A 25,475-nucleotide genomic window follows, 5' to 3' on the forward strand; every position below is an offset into this window, starting at 1 on the left:
CACACTCATTTCTGCCTTAGAAACGCCCAGGTCACACTCATTTCTGCCTCAGAAACGCTTGGGGAGAGCACATTTGGTCAATTCTGAGGGACATTTTGCCTTGAAGTTGAGATAACGGAAAACAAATTAGCTAGGTCTGATATTCTCCATTCATTTCTTCCCTTGTTTTCCCCAGGCCCTCTGTTCCCAGCATCGTGTCAGACAGCCTTTCTCACCTCCCCTTTCCCGTTGTTCAGGAACCACAGGTCCCAGAAGCCCTCTCCCCTGGGCAGCAGGTTAGGCTCCGGAGGAGACAGGAAGCAGCTTCGTCCAGGGCAGGTCGGCAGCTGAGGCTCCCGCTGATCTCAGGGCTCCCCCTGAATCTCCAAGGGTGCCAGCCCTCTGAGGGCAGCTTCCCCAAAACCCCATGAGTCCCATGTCCTGTGGTCCTCTGGTCCCCAGAAGACCTGCCTAACCTCCCCTTCCCCAGGCCCCCCGAAGCTGAAGCTTCCGAGTCTCTGTTCTACATGCCTCTCCAACCAAGATGCCCCAAACGGCGCTGTTTCCGGACCAAACGCTTTTACTTTCCCATTGCTTCAGTGCCTTCTGTTCCCACACCCCGATCCCCAGTCCAAACTGTCCTCACTGCCTGCACCACAGACTCACAATTCATCTTCTGGGTCCCCAGCCATCCTGAGGACTGTTTCACTGGCTCCCCATGCTTTGAAACTCGTCTAAATTCTTCAAAACAGAACACAAGACCTCTACCACCTGGCCCTGCCCTGCAGCACGCCTGACCACCAACCACCCCCCAACCTGAAATGTCATCCTCAGTGCACTCTCCGTGGCAAGTCCCAGCCAAATTCCAAGCACCCTCACCCACAGGTGCTCCCTCTCTCTGGACACCTGTCACATACCATGCTAGGTCTTTTACTATGCTTTGTGCTTTCACCTATTGGTCATGTATCCCCAAACTCAGTATAATTTTATTAAGAACAAGCTTTGTGCCTTACGGCTCTAAAATCACCTACTGTGCCATCCAAACTCCGAGTTTCAATCACAGTGGAAGATCAATACATATTTTTGAACAGCACTCGGAATAATCTATACATATAGATGTTTATTTTCCTTAGACCTGGGGCAAAAATACCAACATTTGTAAGGGAAAGATGTCTCTGTGAATACTAGAGCTTAACACTTAACTTGGTTTGCTGATAAATTCTGTAGGGTAACAAAAATCTCAGCTTACAAAGACTCTTGTTTCAGTGCTAGGAACCCAAATCCCTTAGAGACCAAGCACTTTCTGTGGATTATTGTTTACTGTGATTTTCTACAGTTTACAATTCAGTTCACACTAGCATTCAACAGTTGGTCCAATGGTATTACAAAGAAACACATTTTGCAGCTTCCCAAGGGGGAAAAAAAATAATTTTCTAAAAGAGGTGGGAGGGGCTACCACAAACACATAAAACTGCTGTTTTATGTATATTTTTAAAACAGAGAGAAGTAGAAAGACTAGAAGAAGAACGAGAAGGGAACAAACATTTGCCCTGAGTCCACTGTCCATCTCCCTGCGAGCAGGGACAGCAGAGCTCCTTGCAGGTACCCGGGCTTCGTCACCTCCGCGTCCTTAGCACCTGGCACAATTCCTAGAACAGGAGTACTCAAGACTTTTTAAACGAGTGGATAAATGCCTACACCAATTAGTAAGAGAGTAAACAAAGGGAGTAATAGTAAGAAATGAGATTCTGGGGCAGCTTAACAAGATAAAAAAAATTAAGGGTTTTATAAGGAAAACGCTTTTCATGAAGTTTAAAGGCAAACTCTATCCGTTGAGTTCAGCGAATTACATTTTACACCACGCGACAGGCAGGCAGGCTGGGCGCTCCCTTACCTGAGGCACAGGCACTTTCTGCGGGGTGTTCTGGGGTGACGGGTGGAGCTGTGCCCAAGGCTGGTGATGCGGGTGTGGGGGTGAAGACTGGTGGTGCAGGCCCGGATGGGGCTGCATCGGAGGACAGGTTGGCAACTGCTGGAAAGACGGCTGCTGACCAGGATGCTGCTGGCCAGGTAGCAGCCGGTCCTGGATTGCTTGTGGATCTGCAAGGCCAACTCCAGGACAACCATTTGGTCTCATGTGCCCGGCCAGCTCCCTCGGTGCTGAGGACATGCCCATAAACGGGCGAGACTGCTGCATGTTTCTGGGGCCCATATTCCTCTGTCCAATTCCCATGGCACCAGGGGGCTGGTGAGACGGCGGAGGGTGGGGCATATTTGGATAACTGCCAACTTCCATTGGTATCCCAGCACTTCCGGGCCTGACTTGCGGAGGAGGAGTACCTGCTGGGTTACTCATTGCTTTCATGGGAGACATGGGAGGTGGAGAGGCGTACGTTCCCTGAGGCTGTGAAGGATGCATAGTTTGCGTGTTCATTTGGTTAAGTGAGCCGCTGGGGTGGATGGGCTGCTGGTGCATTAGTCCTTGACCACTGTTTGATGGGAATCCTACAGCATTGGGGTATCTGGGTACGGACTGATTCATTGGAGTATTATTTGTAAGGCCTAAATTTTGATTCATCCCTGTATTGTTAACTAATCCCTGATTTAGGTTACTGTAAGGATATCGAGAATACTGCCCTGAGTTGTTTATAGTAGGTGAGGGGACCGTCTGGCTCCGAGAACTAAAGTTAAGGGTTTGTGGCCTAACAGCCCCTTGCTGAGGAGGATTAGGGGAGAATCTGGGACTGTGGGTGACGGATTCTCCATGCAGAGCAGTAGGGGGGTGGTGGTGGAACTGCTGCACTGAGTGGCGCAGGGAAGGTGCCATGCTGGGGCTCTGCTGGGGCACGTGGGACAAGTGGCCGGGTCCTGAGGTGGCAATGAAAGGGTTTCCCTGATTGAGGCCCTCTTGACCTTGGGAAAACTGGCTCATCCTCTGCTGTGGCTGACCGTGCTGCTGCATGGAGAAGTCCCCACGTGCCATATAGCTGCCCATCTGCGGCAGGTGCTGAGGGTGGCCCTGTGCGGGGGGCGCCGACGGAGCCGGCTGCGGCTGCTGCGGCGGCGGCTGGTAAGGGGCTCGGGTCTGGTCCGGCACCTGCACAGCCCGCGGGCCCCACATGGAGCCACTGTCCACGAAAGATTGCCCGTGCCTTTCATTCTGCATGCCAGGGTACACCGCCATCTGACCGCCGCCACTGCCACCGTGAGGGACCTGAGGAACGGGGGGCGTGTGATACTGTGAGTGAGGGGACGCAAGCCCGTTCCCAGGGGCGCTGCTCATCATCCTGTTCGGCTGATCCATCAGATGCATCTTTTGTTGTTCGTACTGATTATAGTGATCAAAATGGGTCAGCTTCGTCTGACTCTGATTCGTGGAGGGATGATGAAGGGAAGGCTGTAAAGAGGCAAAGCCCTGGTCTATCGGCATCTGCTGACCCATGGGGTTCACTGGGTTTTCGGGGTAACCACATTCTCCAAGGCCTTCGAGGCCTTCACTGAAAATGTTCCCGTCCTCGCCAAAAAGACTCATCATTCCGGGATCCGCCATCTTCTTCCAACACACGGCTCCTCCAAACTACAGCTCAGGAGCTTGTCTGTGCTTCACTTCACTGAGGTGTTTGTCCTCAAAGCCTGTAATCCTTAACTAATCTTCTTCATGTCATTCCATATTTCTTTAATTCTCTTGGACCCTGCAGTGTCAGGCAAAGTCTGGATGTAGGTCCTGGAAGGGAGCGGGAGGTAGGGAGGAGGAAGGAAGAAAACAAAGAATTAGGAACAAATGACAAAAACTGCCAGCATTTTACGCATTTGAATTTGGTGTCCACCACCAACACTAATGCAGCCCCCTCGCCGAGCTGTACTTTATCAACCTAGTGCACGTTAAGAGAAACTCATTAGCTTCTGCCAGAAGCATCGTTATGACCGGTTACTTAGAAAGCAAGCAAAACACTAACCTTACCCTGAAATTAATCCATTCACTACACTTCCTAGCGTTCCCTTCTTGGATGGAACAGAACAAAAGAACACAACATGAAGCAGCAGCAGCTGCCACAGCAGGCAAGCAGATGTACGAATACAGCCAAGCGGCCCATCTGCTGAACTGAAGCCCTGGAAATGCTCTGGTTACCAACAGCCCGCCCTCAGCCTTATTCCCTTGAGCAGTGTAATCAGATGAGCAGCCGCAGCACCGAGGGCGGTGAAAAGCTCAACTTAGTTAAACTGACTAGAGGATTACACAAATACCAAAATCAGTCATCTCGTACAAATTAGATATTTACAGCCCGCATACAACTATGTAACGGCAACAGAGGCATCAAATGAAAAAACTGTCCGTAACGATGTTGGAAAGCAAGTTTGCGAAGAGCATAATAAATTCATAATTTCATTATGTTAAATGGCAGGAATATACAAGATTCAGACAGGACAAGAATAAAAGCCTTCATTCTTCAAGAGGACCGATTTCACTCGTGGCTCTGGGCCCACCACGTCCCCAGCCTGCACGGCCGGCAGAGGAAGTCCAGTAACAGGTTCATTCTTCACCCCCAGGCACTGGGCTCTGGCGATGGACCAGGCGCCCACGTGACCACTCCGACAGGCGTGAGCTAGAGGGGCAGTTTCTAGACGATGACCATTCCCATCAAGAGAAACAGAAAACTTTCCCCAAAACTGGTCAAAACTGAAAATTATTTAAATAGAATAAAGTTCAAAATATCCATGCAGCCCTCACCCTCATCTTACCCTCTTTTGGGATAAGGCAGGACATGAGCAGATGGGGGAAAGCGGGCGTGCACATCCTGTGTCTGCACCACACATTATACACTATCTGATGTCCCCCATTTTAGTCACAGTTCCTAGTAGATTTTGTGTCTGATAAAAACAACCGATTTAAAGAATGCTTCCACAAGCAAAACAGGAAAAGTATTTTTGTTGAATGCTAATTAAATCAACAACCTAATAAAGAACTAATTCACACAGGAAAAATGTCTGAAATCTTAAACATCTTTGGAATTTAACTCATTTTTTTTGCTCCTTCATGAGCACATTAAGCATTGTGTGATACTGCTCTACTTGAAAAAACAATGTATTGTGAAAGAATTTCCAAAGTGACGTTATGCACCGGCTCTGTCATAAATTCCACCGAAACACCTCTCCGAGCAGGGGGATGAACAGGCCACCCAACGCCGTTGAGAACTTACCAATAAGACACACAGAAACTCAGTTTCTGCCTGCCCTCTTCTAACGTATCCCTAACAAGGGGAGAATTTTGCTTACAGAAAATGTAAACAACAATCCTGTTTGCTGTCAGAACTACAGACATAATACCTGAGGAGGTCTCTCGGTCTGTAGTTTTCAGGTGACAGCTGTCAGCAAAAGTCAAAGGTCTCCTCACTCCGCCACTAACTGCCATGAATTTTCTGATCTACTTTCTCCAAAAACAGAGGTCAGATGGGTGAAAATCAGAAGAGCACGAATGCCATTTTATTTACAGACATGCTGCTTTACAACACAACTACTTTGAAATCCAAAAGAAAGGGAAGTGGAAATCTCCAGTGCCAAATAAAACAAATATTTATAAATTGAATTTACTCCTAAAGCGCTTAAGCAGTCAGTTTTCATTTATTCAAGGCTCATTCTAGCTTTCAAGGAAATAAAATACTGGAATGGACTTGATGATAGCTTAAACTAGCCGTGCAAACTAACCACTTACCGAAATAACCTTTCCAATTAGCTTAAGAAAGGTAATGTCTACTTGTGTGTCCTCGATGGCCTTGTTTTATAGGATAACGGCTGCATCCTCCAGGGTCGACCAGGTGACACTGGAGGAAACGCAACCTACTGGATGGGGCTGTCACCCAGCTCAGGAGGAAAGGCGCTTAGAGACAGAGGACGGCCTGGTGCGCTGAGCCTGGGCCGAGGCACAGCCAGCCTGCTTCCTTTCCATCAGCTGAACGCTGAGCAGAAGGGGGAACAGAACCTGCCTACAGGCATGGGAAGGGATACCACAGAACACTCACGGAGAGTAACCCAACCTGCCACGTGGGCTTCCAGTTCCCTACTCCCTCCCACTGACAGTCCATTTCCCAGTGGCAAGAAAAACAACAGCATTACCTGGCATCAAGTAAACAAGTCGCCCACCACCTTTAGGTGAGCTCTGGCAGGGAGGTTCAAAACCATGGCTTTAGTCTGTCATTAGTGACCGCCCACGCCGGCTCAGACAGCCACCACCACCTTCCTGCCCCTTTTCTGACCTCAAGACTCGGCTGGTGGCTATGCTAGGAATCCATCTGGTAGCTGGATTTCATATTTCTCATTTGAGCTAATCTAATTAATTTATTTTGGTCTTTTTTAATTTGATCAAGACCATTTGAATACCCACGTTCCCAAGTCACAGCTGCAACATATAATTTCGTTTCTATCAAAGATACTCATTTAAAACATCCTTTCTAAATGTTGCTCCCTTCTTTACACTCAATATTTACATTTCTATATCTAGATCAGACCTGTTCAATGAGCTGTCAAATCAGAACCACGTAATTTTAAATTTTCTAGTAGCCACATTTGAAAAGTAACCCAAAGGACTGAAATTTATTTAAACAAATTTAACCCAATATATGAAAAATATTATCACTTCAACATGCAATCAATATTAAAAAATGAATGAGATAGTTTACATTTTTTGGTACTGAGTCTCTGAAACCCAGTATGTATTTCACACCTACAGCATATCTCAATTCGTACTGGCCACACTTCAAGTCAAAAATGTGCACAGCGGCTGTGATAATGAACAGTATATAGATTATTACAAAGAAGAAACAGAAATACAAGTTTTCAGTGTTATAGAATAATTCTCATAATCATCACTGGGGTAAATAAATAAAAATCAAGTTAAACCTCAAATCACATTTTTTTATTCAAAAACATATTTACTGAAGACCTACGATGATCCAGGCATTGGTCTAGTTGCTGGAGATATCTCTCTGAATGAAAACAAACAAAATTCTCTCCTGTCTTTATGTAGCTAACATTCATCTGTAAGAGCTGAACCTCTTAAATAAGAACTAAGATTCGGGGGTTACATTATAAAAATCAGGATGCATTTTACAAAATATTTCTTGGAAATTCATGATGGCAAGTGTTTTAACTATGTGCGATATTATATAGTCTAAACAGCACAGATACATATAATGAAGACACAGCAATTTAAGTCTCTGCTCTGTGCCCTACTGGCAAGTATTTTCTAAGACAAGGACAGTTTATAAGGTGCCTGTGTTTGGGGGTGAGGAGGGCACACAATGAAACAGCTCAGCCAACAGAACCACCACCACTACAGACATGCGCTGTGAAACCAATTATGAACATTTCAGAGCTGGCAGGCACTTCGAAGACCTTCTCATCCAAACCCCTCTTCATTTAACAGGTGAAAAAACCCCTTTGTAGGCTGAGAGGAGTAAATATCTTCCACAAAACATTTTAATGAACAATTCCCAAAGATGACAGAGAACTGTATAGATGGAGATGGCCGTTTACTAGGGAGGGCAGCATATTAAAGGTCCAAATCAGGTCTGTTTTAACTCAGATATAAGTCACTAAAACAATTACTGAGACCAAAATAGAAAAGTTTCCTTTCAAACAAAAATTTTTTTTTATTTATACTATCTGTAACTTTTAGCACACATTAGCACCACACTGAAGCTACTGGTTAATTTTATTGGAAATAAGCAGGATAAAAAATAGGCAGATCTAAAAAAACAAGTCAACAGCACTTAGAGATTGGGGGATAAAAGCAAAGGGTGTACAACAAACCAAGAGGAAATAAATAAATTACATAAAAACATTAATATTCTGAAGGAAATTTCTGACCTCCCAAAATTTGCACAGACAATCCCTAACTACTGTGTTCTTCTCAGAGCAGGATGGCATTTGTGTAGCCACGTTTTAATTTGGTATCACAGTGACGGGGAAAGCCAGGAAGGAAACAGGTGAATACAAAACCTTTCATGTGTAAAATATTTCTTTCCTATATAGCTCAACCACTTTTTATCCCATTGTGTAAGTAGAATGCCATCCAAAGGAGACTTTTTTCACAAACATAAAACACGTGGGCAAGCGCAAAGTAAAAGGACAACTGCCTTGGAGGCTGAAGGCTATTTTAGTGTTCTATAGCTTGATTCGTAATTGTTCTCTTTAAATTTCTCTCCTCTGCCTCCAAAGAAGCTGGAGTACAGAATGTAACCGTGACAGTGAGGCTTGGGATTAGGGGAAGCATTCACACAGGAGTGTCCAGCCACTGGAAAGACACACCTCAGCACCCTCAGCACAAGCCGTGAAGACATCGCTCAGCCACCAATGGTACAAATCGTATCAAGGAGAGGAAGGGTCCGTGAGCTGGTTAAAGGTGAACACACAGAAGATAAAGGGCTCAGCACTGCTGGCTTCCACAAGTCCTTTCAGCAAGATCGTGCAGCCTGTGGATGGCGATCCCCACCAATGGCCCCCAACAGCCGCCTAGGGAAGAGGACAATCTGGCCAGGCCAAAGCTTGCTGTGGGGAAAGGCATTGATCCGAGGGCACAGTGACCCGGACAAAGAATCAACAAATGCCTCCAAGTAACCAACTCATTGTAAATCAGCTCCAGATTTGCCTCTGTGACCACATGATGCCCTTCCCGAACCTCGGACAAGACCGCACCTTCTTCCCCGTGAGCATGTACGCGTGGTGCCGATTCGCTGTGGCTGTGCGGTTCCACACAGCAGCCGCTAGCCACATGTTGCTATTTAAGTTAATTAAAAGTAAATAAAATTTAAAATTCAGTTGCTCAATTGCACGAGCTACACTTCAAGTGCTCAACAGCCACTCTATGTGGCTGGCGGCTACTGTGCACATGTGGAACAGTTCCATCATTGCAGAAAACTCTATGGGTAGCTGTGCTGTATAGTTCTTCTTAGAGGGAACATTTTTAGACAAAGACCATTTCATATAGTAGCAATTCTCTTTGATGCATGAAAAATATTTTCTCCTGCTATTCCTGGTATTCTTTCAAAGGTCTATACATACGCCAATGATGTTTTCTTGCCATACACCACACTTTATATTAACTAACTATATTTTTTCAACTTATAAATTTTTTCCTTTCTGTATAATCTCCCAACATATATTTCTATTTCTTTTTTTTTAGAGAATTTTTATGAATTCATTAAAGCCAAACTGATGTCATATGCCAGGGAGCAAGATCTCAAATGCTGCCTCTATTTCTTAATAAATACATTCTTAAATAAATACATTTTCCTACGTTGGAAATGGTTCTGAACTATACAAAATTCAAGTACTTAAAAATAATTAATTTCAAATCCTTTTCACTTATACTTGCCATATTACCACTGCCCATTAATAAAGTATTTGCAGGCTTAGTTTCTATAACTAAAAATCTACATACCGTGTTTCCCCGAACAAAAGACCTAGCCGGACCATCAGCTCTAATGCGTCTTTTGGAGCAAAAATTAATGTAAGACCCAGTCTTATTTTAATATAAGACCAGGTAGAATATAAGGTAATATAACATAATATAATATCTGGGTCTTATATTAATTTTTGCTCCAAAAGACGCATTAGAGCTGATGGTCCAGCTAGGTCTTATTTTTGGGGAAACACAGTAGCTGTAGCAAGGCCACTATTTTTCGTAGCGGCTTTGTGCCTTATTTTCATTCACTATTTTATTGGAGGAAAAAGATTTAGAAAGAACAAAAAGGGTGTGAAGTCCTTCAGAAGGTCTCTATGTTAGTCCAACGACCATATGAAAATATAAGAATTGTATTTATACTTCCCTTCCATTTGTATCACTAAGTAACCTCCAATGTGCTGATTTTAATTGACGAGATATATATTTTTAATAGGGAAAGCTATGGCCGGAACTGATGATGTATAAAGTAATGCTGTACCTCTTGTCAGCATTCCCCGTGGCAGCTAATACTCCTCCATCTACCCCTTTGACCCTGCTAAAAGATGAAAAATCACCCTTAATCCTTCCCATCATTCATTCATTTAAAATATATGTAATGTGGGGCGGCCGGTTAGCTCAGTTGGTTACAGCGCGGTGCTGTTAACAACAAGGTGGCCGGTTCGATCCCCACATGGGCCACTGTGAGCTGCGCCTTCCACACCTAGATTGAAACAACTACTTGACCTGGAGCTGATGGGTCCTGGAAAAACACACTTAAAATAAATGAAAATTAAAAAATATATATATGTAATGAGTGCCTGCTCAGCACGAAGCATTTAACAGACACTGGGTATAGAGAGTTGAACGAAACAGACGTGGCCCCTGTTCTGTGCACCCTGCTGTTCTAATAAATGCCCCCAGATATCCTGCATATTCAGCCCATCCACCGACCTGCTAATTCTACCTCCCACTGTGTCACAAGTCTACCTCCTCCTCTTGATTCGTCCTATCCCTGATGAAGTCAGGCCGCCATGGTTTAGTGAGGACACAACATTAACGGCTGGCTGGCTTGCCCAAGTCGGGTCTCACTACACTCACACAGGTGACTGTAAGATCTAAAACACAAAAGGCACCATGTCTTCCCCCTCATTAAAATCCTTAAAGGAACTGCCATAGCCTTCAGGATCAAGCCCAAATGCTCTAGCATGGCGGAAGGCACGTCCCTCGCCCCGTCAACCGCAAACACTCAAAGGCCCAGGCTACGTCTGTCACACCACCCACTCACCTCCTCACTCCTTTGCCTCCACACCGCCTCCTTACCCCCTCACTGTGCAGTCTGGCCTCTTTCTCATCTCAGTATCTTTGTTACCACCCACCCAGGAAAGCTTCCTGACCCTCAGCCCTCCCTAGGATTTCCACTGCACCAGGGGCAGGAGCTACAAAACCAAGCACACAACTGCCGTTCTTGTTTGTTTATCTTCCTCCCTCTCTGCAGACCAGAGACTTGCCATTTGCAGGGGGTCCTGGGACCACTGGCACCCTGGAAGCTGGTGAGAGATGCAGAATCTTGGGCCTACACTGGACCTAACCCAGAATCTGCATTTTATTAACAAGGCCCCAGTGATTCCCATACATGGGACAGTCTGGGAGTCCTGCTCTCCGACTCTGAGCTCCTCTTGTGCTATGGCTCCAACTGCTCCTCAATTAATGTGAGAATAAATAAACAAGAAATAACTCATCCTAAAGAATTACTAAGCAAGTAATGCAAAGATATGCCATCTTCCATTTAAGAAAAGGAAGTCTTGGCATTCATGACTGACAAAGAAGCAATACTGGTATCACCCAAACCATCATGAATAACCCTTACTGACATATTTTCATTTGTAATGGTTTACAAGGAATAGACATCTAGAAGTGGTTTCATTTTAAAGATATTTTCATCTGCTTGCCGGTCATTTTTGCAAGACAAAAAAAAATGCAGTTAACATTAATACCTAATGCTTACATAACAAAGTATTTCACAGGTTTCTTGCAGAATTCTTTCAGTTATTTCTACATAACTTTGTCTGAATATTCTGAGCTGCCTTTCAGATAATGATTTTTTTCTACATAAGAGTGCAGGGGCTAATATATTTTCTTTCAAGGCAACTAAAGAAACTGCACTCAGCTAATAGTTTATACTAAATGCATGTCCACAGCACTAGTTTTTTTTTTCTAAATTGGTCAAAAGGTACATATTGTCCTATAGATAATTTGTGTCACTGGAGCAGAAGAATCATGGAAATCAATGTCCTTTAGAGAACAACCTTTATACCCTGCAATTCAACACAGAAATATCACTCCCTGAAATTAACTCCTCCTTCAAAGACTACACCCATGGAGAAGGTGGCCAGCAGACAGCTGGCCTGCTTGTCCCACCACAGATAGTAGGAAAATGCATCCAGGTGACCTTTCCATTCACAACTTAGTGTGGCAATAGACCGGTACCATTCTAACAACACTGAAAGTAACCAACGTTCTATGGCAGACGAGACTTAGTATATCTACATATGTAAATAAGATATGTATCTATGTAAGATGTGACTCTATCCCTTATCTTTTTACTGCTATCCTAGTTAATTTTATTATAGATGAGGGGGGAAGCAAATAAAGGCAACTCCAGAAAGAAGTAAATGGAAATTTTCTGTGTCATTTACTTGGGATAGGGAAAAATTAAACCTCAGAAATGTATTTCAACCCACTTGGCAAGCATGTTTATAGTACAGACTAATAGAAGAGTAATATAAATTTTACAAAATTTGGCAATCACTAGTGTATCTTGCTTAATATTGTAAAATATCCTGGGATAGTTTAAACAAACAAAACTTGATTGCTCTATAATGGCAAACGACGCCACATGTTTACTAGTCTTTTTTACAAATCGCTGTTTGAAAACTTACCTTCCCACTCATCTAGACCTATTTCAAGCTACTGACCTCACACACACACAAAACACCTGGGTGATGTCAAACCTGCAAGAAGTGAAAGAAGGACAGGAGGGCAGGAGGAGCTGCCAGTGACACCGTGGCGACCACAGGTGCCTGTAAAGCTGCCCCCAGACCACAGGAGGGTGCCCCGGTGGGGCAGGACCGACAGGCTGAGGGGCGGAGAACAGCATATAGCCAACTGCGCTTGTAAGAACCATGTTTTTTTTACCCTTACTATAGTTGTCACTGGTTAACTAACTGATCTGGGAACTTCTGACACTCTTTTGTATTTTAAAAGCTTCTGGAAAGCTGAAAAGGGGATCTTGTCTCATATGCCATGAGAGTTTAAAACTGTACGCAGTTCTCCCTGGTTTGAAATGCAAGGAGAGAAAGGGTATGGTTAAACAGTCTTCTCTGACATACACTACCAACGTTCTTTTCCTTAAAGGAAAAAAAAAAACCTGCGGCAACGCTGCAGCTGAAAATAATTAATCTATTTTCTCTGCTAGAGCAGAGCACATGTGATGCGAAGGGAGGCTTATCCATCATGAATAAACCTGAGCACAGAGACAGGCGAAGTGTCACAGGACACCGAGGGCAGAGGTCACACAGTAACCTCTAACAGTTTCCTAAGGGAAATACACAGGAATTATCAAAATTCAAATATTCATCAGGGAAGCAAGCCATCTAAAAGTGGAATACAACTGTAAAGGAGGATTGAGGGGTTCTTTGGAAGAATATTAGAGAAAGTATTTTGGAAAACTAGTAGTCTCACAGATAAATCTACAGAAAAAAAGAAAATAAATATAACTGATTCAGTGACTACAGTATTAAATTTCTATTGCAAATAAGTTATATTTGAAAAAGGAAATGGGATTAAGGATAGACTATGTGGCAGAGTAAACAGAATGTAAGGCTACAAACAGTTCCACATCTATTATTTCAGAGTCATTCTGACATAACGAAGTTGGAAACATTTTTTCTGTGCCTACACTTATAAACGGCAGTAGGTTCTACAGTGCTACCATAATCAAAACTATTAACAAAAACTATTGTAACTATTGATAATCAAAACTATCAATTTCATGCCCCTAAATAAGCCTGCTTTATCTTTTAGCCAAACTAAATGTTTTCATTACATGAGAATATGATAAAAGACAAAAGGATTATCTATAAACCCTGTATGTTTAACTTCGTATTTCCTGCATCCACAGCAAAATTCAATCCTCAACTGGCCCTCCTCCTCATGACCCAGAAATCTCCTGAACTGCCCTCCCCCAGTTAGCTGTGCACTGTGGGGAAAATTAACTTTATGAAATATCTTTCGGGGCCGGCCCGGTGGCTCAGGCGGTTGGAGTTCCATGTTCCTAATGCCAAAGGCTGCGGGTTCGATTCCCACATGGGCCAGTAGGCTCTCAACCACAAGGTTGCCGGTTCAACTCCTGGAGTCCTGCAAGGGATGGTGGGCTCCGCCCCCTGCAACTAACAACCACAACTAACAATGGCAACTGGACCTGGAGCTGCGCTGCGCCCTCCACAGCTAAGACTGAAAGGACAACAACCTGACTTGGGAAAAGTCCTGGAAGTACACACTGTTCCCCAATAAAGAAAAAAATTTCCCAATTTAAGAAAAAAAAATCCTACTAAAGAGAAAAAGAAATATCTTTTATACTATTCTATTAGTTCACAACCAAATTCTGCTTCAAAAAAAACTACAATACATTCTGCAACAGCTTTTTATTATTTTACTGCACCGCCATAGTAGCCTACATCATTGAAAGCTGACTGCAATGACCTCTGCTTCACAGATTTCCCCTATCATTCAACTAGCCAATTCTAACGCTAAGCATTTTTTACACGAGTGTACCAGATTCCTCATATTTGGGTATCATTCTAACTTGCAAGTAAACTTTGTCAGTCTGAAAAGGGAATCTACTTTTGTACTTATAAATTTCTCCATTGTATCCATTTTGATCACAGATTAAGTTCACCTCAAGTAACGTAAGAGACTGTAACATAAGAAAAGGCAAAGAGAAAATGAGCTACTACCAGGTGCGACATTTGTTTTGCATAATGTGGATTATCAAGATAATTTAAGTCTAACAATGAAGCCTTATAATTGAATTTTGTATCTGACTTAATCAAAGAATGCAGAAAGAGCCCGATACCTACTCAGCTTTAAAATGCAGTCTACTAAGGCCTCAGATTGCTGCATCCACCCATTTATATGGTTTCAATGAGTTCAACTACCATACATCAGTTGCTAATAAAATTATGATCCAGATAAAGAAATCTGAATAACTAAGTTTTATCAGTGTTTATAGTATTTACGTCATACTATTCCTACACACATTTTTCAAGTTTCTTCCCCATATCTACTGCATCTCTAAACACACCAAATTCTCTACTTCATGCCCATTTCTCAGAGATGATTTGAAAACATTCACAATTTTCCCTATAGAACAATTCTGAAGAATGCAAGTACAGGTTTCTAACTATGCTACTGAGAGTTCAGTGCCATTCAAGACCACTGGCTATGACAAACATATCCCCAAGTTTCTAAAGCAGCCTTCAAGATTCTCTATGTAAATCAAAGAGCCCCGTTAAATAAATTACATTACTGCCTGCACTCCATCTTCCAGACTGCATCTTACACCTAGAAAGAGCAAAACATGTCCTGACAGACCATGCATCTCAAGTTTCTACTTCAAAAACATACTCACAAGCTCTCTCTGTACCCTGGTTTGGTCACCTGTCAAGAGCTCGGCGCATTCAAGCTCTGCGCCGAGGTTCCTGAGCACTGAAACTGTACCATCCTAAAACAGGGGAAATAAGGCGTTTTCTGGCCACGGTAAAGGTAAACGTTTCTAAATACCACTTGGTACTTGAAATTGTTTGGACCGTCTTTATGTAAACATGTTTTATTGGTTGCATACAAGCTTGGCCGTTCATAGCTTTTAACCTATCAGAATCATGTATAACCTTATTGTAGTGACTTTAACTTTTGTTACTTTAGAAAGAATTCTTTTCATTTTTCCACATTTTTCTTTGAACAAATGATGTCCCGTTGAAAGGTTAACTTGCGAATATAGACAGTATTTCATTATTTATTTTATCACGAACCATTTAAACGTTCTCCTACTGTAGGAATCTCTGTACCTGTCCCCAGTGAGCCCACATAGGTGAGAGCGTCGATGAAGACCCTGCCTTTCATGTCCATCACTCTGTAGCCCCAATGCCAGACACGGCGCCTCAAGAGTGTTTAAGGAATTAGCCTTGTATAATTCTGTAACGTCCCACTGTACTGCTAATGGCCCCTCCTCCCGCCACAAAAACATGGGAAAATCAGTAGGCTGCACTGCCTCCCTAAGATTTTATCCACACAGAGGACACGAGGGGCTTGGGTGGGCCAGGAAATTAAAGCCTCTTCATCTCTGCACTGATACTGTCATGTAAAAGAATGGCATATTGGGACGATTTTCTAGCTTTACAACTCCTTGTTTGTGGAATGACCCACTCCAGCCCTCAGAGGGGACCTCCCAGAGCAACAGGATGTGGGGTGTTTCCCACCAACAAGGCCCAAAGAATCCCGCAATCTCTCCTCCCCACTTTACACTCTACCTACTGTCTGCTGCACTCAAGAAAGAAACGCACTAAATGCTATTTATTGCTTATTGTTTGAACACCTTTTCTCCAAAAAAAAAAAAAAAAAAAAAAAATCCAAAGATCTCTACACACTGCTTTCTCACCTATTTTAAGTTCCATCGATATAGGGACGGAGTCCCAGAGAGCAGTTTCCAGGCTCTCGGCCTCACGTGGAAAGGTGCTGGCTCGGGTAGTAGATGGTCATCAGCTGTAACCAGTTAGCCATTAGCCACTAATATAACTGCCGTGGCTACGCTAGCAAGTGCGGTTAGCAAGTGGATTGTGGATTGCAGATCATGTTGATCCTACTTCCTGTGTCTTGCCCGGCCGCCAGCGAGATGGGGGTGCAGGAAGACCCCTCATTGGGGTACTGGCGGATGTTTGTTTTTGTGTCTCAACCAGCCACCACCAAGAATATAGTGGTATGACTCCCCTGTCTATGGCTCCGTGGGTCTGTTTGGCCTCATATATCCTGCGTTCTTGTGCGGGGAGCAGGACCAGAGACCCTGCATGACATTTGCTAACAATCAAATATCAACTATCATGAAAACCCATGTTATCTGGCATCCACAAACAATAAAATGTTTGAAGTAAATTATGATTATTAATTTCACCTGGCCCCTTTGGTTCATAGCTTATATTTAAGCATTTCAGATATAAATCCAGTATAAAAGAAGTAACCACGTGAATATGCTGAAAATAACTGGTTCTTGATAAATCAAAATCGTTTGTAGTAAAATTATTTTTCTGCATTATATTCTTACGTCTTCACATAAAAATGCTCCGAGTTCTTGAGTTTGGTTTTTGTGCTTTTTTTTCTGAGCCCTCCAATACTATCAGCTGTATCGTTGTTCTTAGGGAAGTGCTTTGGTGGCGATAACAGAATGTCACAACGCGCAAGGCACACAGCCCTCGCAACTGTCCCTGTGCTGCCCCACACAGCAGCCACCAGCCATGTGGCTATTTAAATTAATTAAAATGACCCAAAATGTGACCTCTGTCACACTAGCCACAGTCAAGTTCAGCAGCCACACGTGGCTCATGGCTACCCAAAAGGACACGGCCATACGGAGCTCAGCTGAGTTTTCATCCTGACGGAAAACTCACATGTGGCACTAGTCTGGAGAACTCAGTCTAAGCTGAGACCTCAAGGACAGGTCGGAGACTGGCTGGTTGAGGAACCGGGAAAGAGGGATGCAAAGAGGACTGAAAAACCCATTCCTGAGGCTTAGGGAAACAGAATATACTCAAACGTCTGCCAGGCCCTCAACATGGCTTCACTGGAGGCCAGACCAAGAAGGGCCTTAGAATTCATTCTGAATTCATGGAAAGGTCCCTCAAAAGTTTTTGAGCTAGGGGCCGACCCGGTGGCTCAGACAGTTGGAGCTCCATGCTCCTAACTCCGAAGGCTGCCGGTTCGATTCCCACATGGGCCAGTGGGCTCTCAACCACAAGGTTGCCAGTTCAACTCCTCGAGTCCCACAAGGGATGGTGGGCTCTGCCCCCTGCAACTAAGATTGAACACGGCACCTTGAGCTGAGCTGCTGCTGAGCTCCCGGATGGCTCAGTTGGTTGGAGTGCATCCTCTCAACCACAAGGTTGCCGGTTCGACTCCCGCAAGGGATGGTGGGCTGTGCTCCCTGCAACTAGCAACGGCAACTGGACCTGGAGCTGAGCTGCGCCCTCCACAACTAAGACTGAAAGGACAACAACTTGAAGCTGAATGACACCCTCCACAACTAAGATTGAAAGGACAACAACTTGACCTGGAAAAAAGTCCTGGAAGTACACACTGTTCCCCAATAAAGGCCTGTTCCCCTTCCCCAATAAAATCTTAAAAAAAAAAAAAAAAAAAAGTTTTTGAGCTATGCTGTTTAGGAAGACACGCATTTTAGAAAGAATGTGGATACTAAATGTGGATTACAGACTGGGAGAGGTGGAAATGCTACAAGACTAGGGCCAAGAAGACCAGTGTGAAGGCTCTTCCAGGAATTCGGGTCAGCGACAATGACGCAGCAACGACGGAGATGGAGAAACTCAAGAGACAGAACTACCCAACCATCTCACTCGGTTTCTAACTGGGTGTTGCAGGATGAAAGGACTCTGGCTTGGGAAACTGAGCAGATGCTGAAACACGGGGAACGGAAGAGAAGCCGCGTTTACACGGGGTGGGAGAGAGGCACAGAGAAACTCCACACACAGCTCCCCGGTGCGCAGCACCACAGAAGGGCTCACGGGAGAAAGGAGCACTGAACACAGGGCTGTTCAAGTCACTGACCAACAGAAGGAAGGCAAAGTCCTGGCGTAGAGGAGCCCACCCAGAGAGTATGTCCAGTGTGACGACGGAAAAGGACAAGGACAGAAGAATCCTGAGGACTGCCCACACTTACAGGGCAGGCAGAAGAGTAAGCCAGCCAGATAGAAGCAAACACCAAAACAAAGTTTTAAGAAGGAAGTGATCAACAAGTTCAAATGCTAAAGAGAAAGAAGGTAGGAAGTGTCCATCAGCTTCCACATGTGGGATATCAGTAACTCTAAGAGGAGTTTCTACAAAGTAGTGGAAGCAGAAGCTCCAGTGCTCTAGTTAAGCTGATGACGGGTGAAGAGACAGTGTAGATAGCTCCCCACTTTTGCGTGAGACAGTGAAGAGAAAGCCAGGCTGTAGTGAAAGGGGACTGATGAAGGACTAGTATTTGTCTGCTGGACGACAGAAACGGGGCTGTGTCCAAACACAAGTCAGGTAACCCTGGGCAAGTTCCCTGGTTTCTCTGCGCCTCGATGTAAAACAGGCATAATAATAGTATTATCATTACGAAATATTTCATAGCGTTATTAGAATTAAGTGCATTAATATTCGTAAAGCACTTAGAACAGTGCCTGCCACTTAGCACTCTAGAAGCATTTTAGATAAAATCTATGAGCACTAACAGGAGGAGGCATAGAGAGCAAGAGGTCTAAGAAAGGGCACAGAAAGAAGAGGAACAATTACGGGCACAAGTCTCTGGAGGGGAGGTGGGAGAAGATCCAGGGCACAGGGGGCAGAATCTGCCTCTTCCATTGGGACAAGCAGAAGGAAGCGTGTGCAGATACAAAGAAGTCAGCAAGAAGCAAACGTGGTTATATTGCAATGGCTTCAACTGGCTTGCTCAATTCAGAGGGAAGCACTGCTCGTGAGGTATGGGTTTTAAAGAAATAAATTGAAGACACAAATAAATAAATAGAAAGATAGTCCATGCTCATGGATTGGAAGAATATTGTTAAGACGTCCATTCTACCCAAAGCAATCGACAGATTCAACACAATCCCTACCAAAATTCCAACGGCATGTTTCACAGAAATAGAACAAACAATTCTAAAATTTGTATGGAACCGCAGAAGACCCTGAGAATCAACAGAACTAAGTGGCACAGTAAGAAGGCACATCCACGTACAATGAACCCACTAAGTTCTGAGACCAACTCTGAAATGACACGCCATTCCAGAACTTCCTCTTCTCATCTGTAAAGTACAGACAATACCACCTGCCCCATTAGAGGACTAAACTGGATTATATATATAAAGTACTTAATACGGTACCTGGCACAAAATTAGAACACAATGCAGATGATTCAATATTTTCTCCTTAAACATGAGAAATTTAAATACACAAAATATATTAACCAGGCTGTGTCTCTCCCATCCTTCATTTTTCATCTGTAGAGCAGGGAGGTGGACAGGGGCAAGGGTGTCTGAACACAACGGTGAATACCTTCCTCTCTAAGACATTCACCTAAGTAGCTTCGCAAGTAGAAATATGCAAAGTATAGCTGCCCTCTTCTGATAGCCACACTTCTAGTGGTACAAAAACCATCTAAATTTCAAGAAACAGATAACTGATGAAAGGTGATTACACAAACCAAACACATACATATTACATAAATAATTCAGTGATGCCTTCAGTTTTAAATGTAAAATTACCACTAATAATTCTGAAGTAACTTTTCCTCCCTACAGGTAAATTAGCACCTACTTTGCATGGTAAGAATATGAAACCATCATTTCTCAGAATGCATTCACTTGCAGTGAAGGGGCATCAGAGGAAAGCCCTCTGCTTCAGCCCACCTAGAGAAAGGGGAGTCAGGGGAGTGGAACACCTGCAGGCACTCCCCCCCCAGGAAAAAGGCCTCACAGAAGAGTGGAATCTCACACTACCTTTATTCCTACACAGGACTGGCGCACACAATCTCTCCCTAATCTCCAGCAATATAAATTCTTGGCCACACAACTACAATCCTTCCATTAAAGTAACAATTTAAAGTTTGGAATATAGCTACAAGGTATCCTACATAGCTCTGAAGTAAGAAGCGGATGCTAAATACATTCTGTTTGCCATGTAGTTGCCAAACAAACCTGAGAAGTAACCTCTTTAATTTCTTTTTCAAGTAGCAAAATATGTTATCAACTGTCATCTTCAGAAATACTGTGCGGGTGGCTTAAGTACTACAAATTCCTACCAAAAATATGATCAGTAATATAAACATATAAATTTTTATTTTCCACTCTGATCAGTCTTGCAGGTCTAGCTTAGAACACGTCTTTCCTCAGATTCCCTGACTAAGCAGATGGAAGAGCTCTCTCAAGAAACCACAAGAAATTTCATCTTCAAACCATCTTTGACCTCGGCTTCCACAATTTTAAAAACTTTCAGAAAAGCTCACAGAACATTTCTTTCTTTCTTTTTTTTTCAAATTTTACTGGGGAATATTGGGGAACAGTGTGTTTCTCCAGGGCCCATCAGCTCCAAGTCGTTGTCCTTCGATCTAGTTGGAGGGAGCAGCTCAGCTCCAAGTCCAGGCACCATTTTCAGTCTTTAGTTGCAGAGGGCACAGCCCACCATCCCATGTGGGAATCGAACCAGCAACCCTATTGTTCAGAGCTCACGCTCTAACCAACTGAGCCACACGGCCGCACCCCAGAACATTTCTTTAAAACATCTCCTTCCCTAACAACCTACCATAAGTATGTTGCCCCATCTGGAAACGTCTACCGATTGCAGAACTTCGGCACCCAAGCCCAACAGGTCCCCTCCCGAGAGACCCCAAGGAGCTGGGAGATGTCAGCCATCACTAACAGGGCCCAGTGCTCACCGCCCCAGGCGGGGGTTTCCTGAAGGACTGCTCGTGCTCCACTTTTTCTTTTTTTTTTTTTGTCTTTCAGACAAAGGCAATTTTAAAGAAAGGAACAGAGTCATTTTACCAATTGATAGTGAAGACATATTATGTAAACCATGACAGAACAGAATAGTGTATTAGTGTCCCAGGACTCCTGTAACACAGTACCACAACCTGAGCAGCTTAAAACAACACAAATTATGCTCTTACAGTTCTGAGAATGAAGTCTGAAAATAAGATGTCACAGCCCGAGATAAAAAAACCACCATGCCTCCACAATTCATCCCCTGTACTTATCACTATGTCTAGGATAAAGCAGGTGCATGAACATGCTTGTGGAAGGAATTAAAAAGAGTTATTTTCAATAAATAATCCACAAAAATTTGAGTTTCTATCTCATATGGAAAGGCAAACTGGCAACACCCAAGTGTTGTATTTGTGCACCCTGCCATTTGTTTCTGAACTCAACCCCAAAGCTCATCTGCCCTCAATTTTACACATACAACAGCCCTGGCAAGACCCTATTTCAACACAAGTTTATGATTTCACGTCAGCATTTTCTCATTTTTATCTTTTCTTGACCATTATCAAAAATGAAGTTTATGTATGTTAAAAGTTCATTTATAAAATCACCACCTCTCATCAAAGATTAATGAGGTCTGATTGTGACATCTCTATAACGCTTTAAAAAATTGAAAATAGTCACAGAGGGGAAAAAATGAAGAAAGAAATATCAGGGCTGGGGAAGGAAGTAAAAGAGAGCAGCACTAGAAATTGGGGGAACACCAGTTGTGAAGCCAGACAGATCTGGCGCAAACACTCTCTCTACCTCAGACAAATTAAAGCAGCTCTATGGACTTCAGCTTCCTCATCTATGAAAATAAGTATTCCATCACCCCCCTCAAAGGGCTGCTTGGAAGTGATTTCATTTAATCGTCTCAAGTGGCCATTAACAGAATGCCTGGCACACAGTAGACAGACAGTAAATATTAGTTGTTCTCCCCCATTCTGCACCAAACTTAACCCCGTCATCTAGATTTCCTTGCTCCAAGTTTCACCCGCCAAATATACCAGGTATCTCTACAGGAGCCAACAGTATGAAACTGAAATGGTATTACACCAAGTTCTGAAGCCTGATCTATTAAAAATCAGAAACTCCTCTTTAAAATCACCACCACGGGAAGCCTGCGACCTTGCTAGGGCAGAGACAGGGCTGGCGGGAAGGGACAGGGAGGCTGCAGTGCATTCCCGGTGGGTCCCCTTCCCAGGTTATCAAGAGAATCCTGCTTTCATGTCCCTAGAATCTGGGACTCACAGAATGTGAGCACTAAGACAAGACTTAATCCAATCACCTGGCTTTACAGAAACAGCAAGAAGGTAAATGCTTTGTTCAAGGTCATCCAAGCAGCTAGGCACAGAGAGAGCGGAGACTCAGCCACCTGTCTCAGACTCCAAGATTAGCCCCGTGCTTCCCCGAAAATAAGACCTAGCCGGACCATCGACGCTAATGCGTCTTTTGGAGCAAAAATTAATATAAGACCAGGTCTTATTTTACTATAAGACCAAGTTTTACATAATATAATATAGTATAGTATAGTATAATATGGTATAATATGATATGATATAATATAATATAATATAATATAATATAATATAATATAATATAATATAATATAATATACCAGGTCTTATGTAATATAATATAAGACCCGGTCTTATTTTTAATTTTTGCTCCAAAAGGCACATTAGAGCTGATGGGGTCTGGCGAGGTCTTACTTTTGGGGAAACATGGTAGTGCTGGGCCCCCCTGTAACATGTCCTATGCTGCTAAAGAATGTATCCCCTTGTTCTCAGTCAGGCAGCAGCGTCCTCTCAGATTAGACAACTGTATTTATATATCACTGGGAAAATGTTAACAGACACTTGAGGCAATACAATTTTAAAACAGTACATCCAAACACAATCTAGAGAGTGAGCTAAAGTCCTAACGTGAAGCAATCCCAAATAAGGTGGCATTCTAAAACCGTTGTAACGCTGGCGTTATCACTGAGTATGGCGTTCTTGTCTCCAAGGTCACCACGCTGAAGGAAACAATGTTCATTTGCATAATTTCTGGTGTATTAAGTCAACTGTGTTATGAGCACGTTTTTCTTTTAAATACCAGAGTGTACTTGCTTCCCCCAAATATTTCTGAGTAGCCCTTCTACATACAAACATATTTGCCCTCTCGGCCATCATTTCTACACGTCTGCATCCTTCTAGATGGTGGTTAATGTCATAAACCATTCAATTCAAGGTAGATGGAGAAACAAGTTGTGCGAATGAGTTCCAAGCTTTTCAAAGAACACCATTTTTACTTATAAAACAAAAAAGACTGACAAACTATGGTTATTCAGACTAGAGCACTTGGCAGGGATTTTCTCAAAAATGAACAAAATAAGTCTGTCACTTCAAGGAAAACAACTGACAGTTTTGTTGCCAAAGATAAAATTTGAGCTTTCAAGCAAAATCAGAATTTTGGGAAATCGGTATCCACCATCTTAAACTTGACAGGTTTTAATTAAAGACTTTTCTGATTATTAGGTAGTGATATTAACAAACGTGATTTTTTTGAAATATTGTATAATGAAACGTGCCAACAGTTAAAAGATTTATGTAATTCACTAAAGCAGTATTTTCCAAATTACCTACAAAACCATGCACAGATAAAAGTTCCATTCAAAGTGCAAGATACACCAATGAATTTTAATGAAACCAAGTACAAACATTTCACTATGATTTCGGATTCCACGCTGTAACTATGCTTTAAGAAACCACTCCTCATAGTTTTAATGTAATATCAAATTATCTGAAAAGGTTATTCAAATATCCTCCCTTTTCAATTAGAAATCTGCATGCCAGATTTTCTTCATGTTCAACCAAAACAACATACTACAACAGATGGAATGCAGACGCAGCTCTCAGAATTGAACTGTATTCTCTGAGCCAGACATTACAGAGATTTATAAAAATATAAAGGAATGCTTCATTCTCTCTAAACTTTTGTTTTGGAAATTGATAATTTTCATAAAAACTATGTTTATGTTAACACGTAATGAATTTAATGTGATTGTAAATAAATTAAGTTGTTAAACAGTTTTAATTTCTAATACAGTAAATATCAACAAATATCAATAACACACATAAACCGAAGCTCTTTGGAGTTCTCAGTAAGACCATAAAGTGACCCTGAGATCACAAAATTTGAGAACCACAGCTCTGAATGATCAGCATCCTTACTGGTTAATAACATCACTGAAAATGCAATATACCTCGAACAGTACATACACTTAAAACACTTAAGTCATAGAACATTTTAAACATGGCAACATGAAACCAGAAAAAGGACTTTCAAACATGATACCCTGGATGCAAAAAGCATGGCCACAACTCTTACCCAGGAGTTTCCACTGCTGCAATCACCAAGAAAGCCACAGATGTCCCTGACAAGCGAGAGCCAAAATTAGGAGCCACAGACTCCATAACAAAGGCTACTTGGCTGAAATGTCTGGCTTTGAAGAGAAGTTGGGGTGGGAAATATAGAAAAGAGAAGTGGGTAGAGAAAGTTCCAGCAATCAGCAAATCAAAGATAAGGCAGTGTCCCTGATAGAAGACAGAGGGAGCAACTTATATTTGCTTCATAGTTTACAATTAAAACACTTCGGCATTCATCCATTTATTCTTTTTTACAAGAATGCAACATCCTCCACTCCCAGCACCTTGTATGAAGATCAGAGGGGGACCCAAAAGCTTTTGTGTATCTTAGCTTCAGTGACCCTGTAAGATAAGCAGTATAAATAGTATCCCCATTTCACAAGCGGTGAAACTGAGTCTCTGGCAATTTAAAAGACTTCCGTAGTCGGGGAGAACCAATATCCCTCTCTGAGTCTTGAGGGCTCGTTTGCATCCTCTCCTACACACGCCAACGGTGGTTCTCAGGGGAGTCCTGCACCAGCAGCATCAGCACCATTGGGGAACCTGTTAGAAATGCCACTTCTCAGGCCGACCCAGACCTACTAAGTGTGCGACTCTTGGGGTGAGCTCCAGCAACCTGTGTTTTATCAAGCCCGCTGGATCACTTTCACATATGAACCAATGGCCTAGAAACAATGATAGCGCAGGCAGGAGCCCATCCGCTAGAACTACCGTGTTTCCCCGAAAATAAGACCGGGTCTTATTTTAATTTTTGCTCCAAAAGATGCATTAGGGCTTATGTTCAGGGGATGTCCTCCTGAAAAATCATGCTAGGGCTTCTTT

General features: G+C 43.1%; 1 protein-coding gene across 1 annotated transcript in view; it reads right to left on the reverse strand.

Moving 5' to 3' along the window:
• CHD7 (chromodomain helicase DNA binding protein 7) overlaps positions 1-25,475 on the reverse strand; it is a 186,507-nt gene that overhangs the window by 123,108 nt on the left and 37,924 nt on the right. The window contains exon 2 of the mRNA XM_033125788.1: positions 1,874-3,703. Coding sequence (XP_032981679.1) covers positions 1,874-3,529 — 1,656 coding nt within the window. The 5' untranslated portion in view covers positions 3,530-3,703. The remainder of the gene's footprint in view (positions 1-1,873; positions 3,704-25,475) is intronic.

Source organism: Rhinolophus ferrumequinum, chromosome 14, assembly GCF_004115265.2.
Source record: "Rhinolophus ferrumequinum isolate MPI-CBG mRhiFer1 chromosome 14, mRhiFer1_v1.p, whole genome shotgun sequence".
In the NCBI taxonomy this organism is placed as follows: domain Eukaryota; kingdom Metazoa; phylum Chordata; class Mammalia; order Chiroptera; family Rhinolophidae; genus Rhinolophus; species Rhinolophus ferrumequinum.